Source organism: Penaeus vannamei, chromosome 34 (assembly GCF_042767895.1).
Source record: "Penaeus vannamei isolate JL-2024 chromosome 34, ASM4276789v1, whole genome shotgun sequence".
Lineage (NCBI taxonomy): Eukaryota > Metazoa > Arthropoda > Malacostraca > Decapoda > Penaeidae > Penaeus > Penaeus vannamei.
Window position 1 is genome coordinate 17,603,702 of NC_091582.1, and position 5,000 is coordinate 17,608,701.

The following is a 5,000-nucleotide window of genomic DNA, read 5'->3' on the forward strand; positions in this document are numbered from 1 at the left end:
CTGTGACCCTGGTGACCCTGCGTGCACGTCGCCCCTTCGGCCCCTCCTCTCACCTCGTCCCGTCCCCGCAGCGCATCACCCGCGTGAGCACGGGCAGCGTACGGCAGGCGGTCGTCACAGCCTACGCGAGGGGCGACGTGCTGGGCGTGCGAGGGCCGTGCAGGTCGTGGAGTCGTCTGGCGGCCGCCCTCACCCACCCCCATCACCACAACCTCCTTGCGCAGACGACGGCCAGGTTTATCAACGCCCTCACTGCCTTCGGCGCCGGCAGGAGCTATCTCTGCAGGTAGGTGGGGGGAAAAGGGGGGGTGGGGCGTGTAATCCTTCTCTCTCTCTCTTTCTTGTTCTCTCTCTTTCTCTCTCTCTGTCTGTCTGTCTGTCTGTCTGTCTGTCTGTCTCTGTCTCTGTCTCTGTCTCTATCTCTGTCTCTGTCTCTGTCTCTGTCTCTGTCTCTGTCTCTGTCTCTGTCTCTCTCTCTCTCTCTCTCTCTCTCTCTCTCTCTCTCTCTCTCTCTCTCTCTCTCTCTCTCTCTCTCTCTCTCTTTCTCGCTCTCTCTCCCTACCTCCCTCCTTCCCTCCCTCTCCCTCTACAAAGACAGAAACAGAGGCAGAGACAGAGGCAAAGGAAAGCATTATGAAAAAAAAGTCAGAGACGAACAAATAAAGTTAAACCAAAAAAACGAGAAAAAATCGAGCATACTAATAGCAGCTCCTCCTCATACCCTTCCGCAGCGAGGAGGTGTGCCAGGTGCTCCTGGGGGCGCTGAAGGTGGAGGAATCCGACCCCACCACGACGGACATGACCCTCGCCGCCCTGCAGAAGCTCTCCATCAGGTATGACAGGAGCCACGAAGGGTGTCGATGGGTTTGGAAGGTTGAGAGGGAGAGTAAGGAAATGTAGCTGGTTTTTTTATTTAGTTTTTTGTTTTTATTTTTATTTATTTATGCATTTATTTATTAATTTATTATTATTATTATTATTATTATTATTATTATTATTATTATTATTATTATTGTTATTATTATTATTATTATTGTTATTATTATTATTATTATTGTTATTATTATTATTATTATTATTATTATTATTATTATTATTATTGTTATTATTATTTAGTTCTTGTCTTTTTGGGTTGTTTTTCAGGATTTTTGCACATTTTTGTAAATTGTTCGGGTTTGGGTTTCTCTGTTCTGGGAGTTAAATCTGAGCTTGTTTTATTATTTGTTTTTTAAAGTTTCAAGACCGATTTTTGTTTAATGATTAGATCATGTACCAAACTAGATGCAAATATACGTTCAACAATATTGATTATCATTAACAATTTCACATAAACAAATTCTTTATCATCACAGAAAAAATAATACAACTCATCAACGTATCTCAAAACTAGACCAAACAACATACACGAACAAATAACAACAACAATAACAACAACAACAACAACAACACACAAATAACAATAACGAACAAATAGCAACAACAAAAGCACAACAGTAAAAACCTTCCCTAACCCTTCTTCAGGGGCGAGGTCCAGTCGACCCTGATCCGCAACGGCGCCGTCGAATGGCTCGTGTCGACCCTAGGGAACACCACCAACCTCTCGCCTTACACCATGGAGTACGCGACGGCCCTGCTCATGAACCTGACGCTGAGGTCCGCCGGGAGGTCGCGCTGTGTCCCCCTCGCCCGGAGTCTCCTGCCGACGCTCACGCACCTCCTGGCCTCCGTGCCCGTGCATGTGAGTGTGTGTGTGGGGGGGGGTTGGGTTGGGAGGGAGGGGTGTGTGTGTGTGTGTGACTGTTTTTTTCTTCTTTTTCTTTTTATTTTCTTGTTCTTGTTCATCTTCTCGGGGGAGGGGGGTGGGGTGTGTGTGCGTGGGACTGTTTTTTTCTTCTTTTTCTTTTTCTTTTCTTGTTCTTGTTCATCTTATCTTTCTTCTTCTCCCTCTCCTCCATCTACTTCATCATCTTCGATAACTCCTCCTTCGTTCTCTTCTTTGTTTTTCTTTTTCTCTTTCTTCTCTTCTTGTTCTTGTTTTCCTTCTTGTTCTTGTTCTCCTTCTCTTTCTTCTTCTCCATCTCCTTCATCTACTTCATCATCTTCGTCTCCTCTTCCTCCATCTTTCTCATCTTCACCTTCTTCTTCTTCTTTCTCTTCTTTTTTTCTTTATATATTTCGTTTCTTCTTGTTCTTCTTTTCCTTCTTGTTCTTGTTCTCCTTCTCTTTCTTCTTCTCCTTCTCCTTCATCTACTTCATCATCTTCGTCTCCTCTTCTTCCTTCTTTCTCATCTTCACATTCTTCTTCTTCTTCTTTCTCTTCTTTTTTTCTTTATATATTTCTTTTCTTCTTGTTCTTCTTTTCCTTCTTGTTCTTGTTCTCCTTCATCTTGTTCTTCTCCTACTCCTTCTCCATCTTCCTCTTTTAATTCGGCTTCATACGTGCACACAGATGGGGCAATCAATTGCATATACAGATGCAGTGTATGTATCTATCTACTCGTCATTCTCTCTATCCATATCTGTTTATATATCTTTCTATTATCTATCTATCTATCGATCTATCTTATCTCTTCAAGTCGGGAATGGTAATAAAACCGAAAAGAGAAGATAGACCGATAGTTAAATAGATAGATTCATAGATATCTTTGATAGAGAACAGAGATATAGATATAGCTATAAATTGAACAGAAAGAGAACAGAAAGGTATAAATATATCTATAAACAACAGAAAGATAACAGAAAGGTGTAAATATACCTATAAACAACTGAAAGAGAATAGAAAGATAGAAATATATCTATAAACTGAACAGAAAGGTATAAATATACCTATAAACTGAACAGAAAGATATAGATATACCTATAAACTGAACAGAAAGATATAAATATACCTATAAACTGAACAGAAAGCTATAAATATGTCTATAAACTGAACAGAAAGGTATAAATATACCTATAAACAACAGAAAGAGAACAGAAAGACATAAATATATCTATAAACAACTGAAAGATATAGATATACCTATAAACAACAGAAAGAGAATAGAAAGGTATAAATATATCTATAAACAACAGAAAGAGAACAGAAAGACATAAATATATCTATAAACAACTGAAAGATATAGATATACCTATAAACAACAGAAAGAGAATAGAAAGGTATAAATATATCTATAAACAACAGAAAGGTATAAATATATCTATAGACTGAACTCAGTTTCCTTATCTCTCTTATCTCCCTCGCCAGGTCGTGCCCTATGTGACCGGGGCGCTGTACAGCCTCCTGTCACACCAGTCTCTGCGTCAGGAGGCTTTTCATCTTGGGCTGGACACATCCCTTCAGCATCTCGCTCAGGTATTTTTTTGTTTTGTTTTTGTTTTGTTTGTTTGTTACGTATTGCTTGATTTTTTAAGGGGATTTGTGATTTGTTGTGGTTGGGGAAAGTTTGTTTGGAGAGGCTCAGGTATTTTTGTTTTGTTTTGTTTGTTTTGTTTGTTTGTTACGTATTGTTTGATTTCTTTTTTTTTCTTGTTTTTAAGGGGATTTGTGATTTGTTGTGGTTGGGGAAAGTTTGTTTGGAGAGGCTCAGGTATTTTCGTTTTGTTTTGTTTGTTTTGTTTGTTTGTTACGCATTGTTTGTTTTCTTTTTTTTTCTTGTTTTTAAGGGGTTTTGTGATTTGTTGTGGGTGGGGAAAGTTTGTTTGGAGAGGCTCAGGTATTTTTGTTTTGTTTTGTTTGTTTTGTTTGTTTGTTACGTATTGTTTGATTTCTTTTTTTTTTTCTTGTTTTTAAGGGGATTTGTGATTTGTTGTGGTTGGGGAAAGTTTGTTTGGAGAGGCTCAGGTATTTTTGTTTTGTTTTGTTTGTTTTGTTTGTTTGTTACGTATTGTTTGATTTCTTTTTTTTCTTGTTTTTAAGGGGATTTGTGATTTGTTGTGGTTGGGAAAAGTTTGTTTGGAGAGGCTCAGTTATTTTTGTTTTGTTTTGTTTCTGTTTTGTTTTTGTTTTTTTTTGTTTGTTACGTATTGTTTGATTTCTTTTTTTTTCTTTTTTATGGGGATGTGATTTGTTGGGGAAAGTTTGTTTGGAGAGTTTGATTTTTATTTATTTATTTGTATGTTTTGAATTTCATATTGATGTAAAAAAACAGATTGGGGTGGATTAACATAATTTCTCTTTTTGCAAGATTTTTTTTTTCATCTATGAATTCGATATACATACATGCACACACACACACACACACACACACTCACACACACACACACACACACATACACACACACAAACACACACACATACACACACACACACACACACACACACACACACACATATATATATATATATATATATATATATATATATATTTTTTTTTTTTTTTTTTTTTTTTTTTTTTTTCTTTTTCTTTTCTTTTCTTTTCTTTTCTTTTTTTTTCTTTTTACTACATATTGACCGTGCCTAATGTAGATATCGCTATATTCCTTCAAGTTGCAATTTTGCATTACAAATATCAATATAATTTTGGGTTATTTTTTAATGCTATTTGCCAAACTATTTTTAGCTGTATACACGAATTACCAACGATTTAGATTTGACAGAATTCACAGGATCAGTAAGTATGTAATCCTTAAACACCGACTTTAATTGTCATTTTTCACCATTTTACATATTTGTTTCTCATTTTTTAAATTTTATCTTCATTTTTCACCATTTTACGTATTTTTTCTCCATTTTTCTTTTTTTTTTTCATTTTTACCATTTGTTCCGTATTTCTCCATTTTCCTCTATTGAATATATGTCAATTTTATCATTTTTTCTTTATTTTATTTTTTTCCATTTTCAAATATTTTTTCTATTTCTTATCATTTTCCCCCTTTTTTCTTCATTTTTTCTCCCATTTCCCTCAACATTCCTCCATTTTCCTTAACATTTCCCTCAACCTTCCTCCCTTTTTTCTACATTCTCTACATTTTCCCCTTTTTTCTTCATTTTTTCTCCCAAT

General features: G+C 36.5%; 1 protein-coding gene across 2 annotated transcripts in view; it reads left to right on the forward strand.

Annotated features, from left to right (window-relative positions):
• Positions 1 to 5,000, forward strand: part of LOC113813490 (lisH domain-containing protein ARMC9) — a 33,056-nt gene that overhangs the window by 13,457 nt on the left and 14,599 nt on the right. For both annotated transcript variants that reach the window (XM_070113620.1, XM_070113621.1), the window contains exons 9-12: positions 72 to 286; positions 732 to 833; positions 1,522 to 1,738; positions 3,245 to 3,352. In XM_070113620.1, coding sequence (XP_069969721.1) covers positions 72 to 286; positions 732 to 833; positions 1,522 to 1,738; positions 3,245 to 3,352 — 642 coding nt within the window. The remainder of the gene's footprint in view (positions 1 to 71; positions 287 to 731; positions 834 to 1,521; positions 1,739 to 3,244; positions 3,353 to 5,000) is intronic.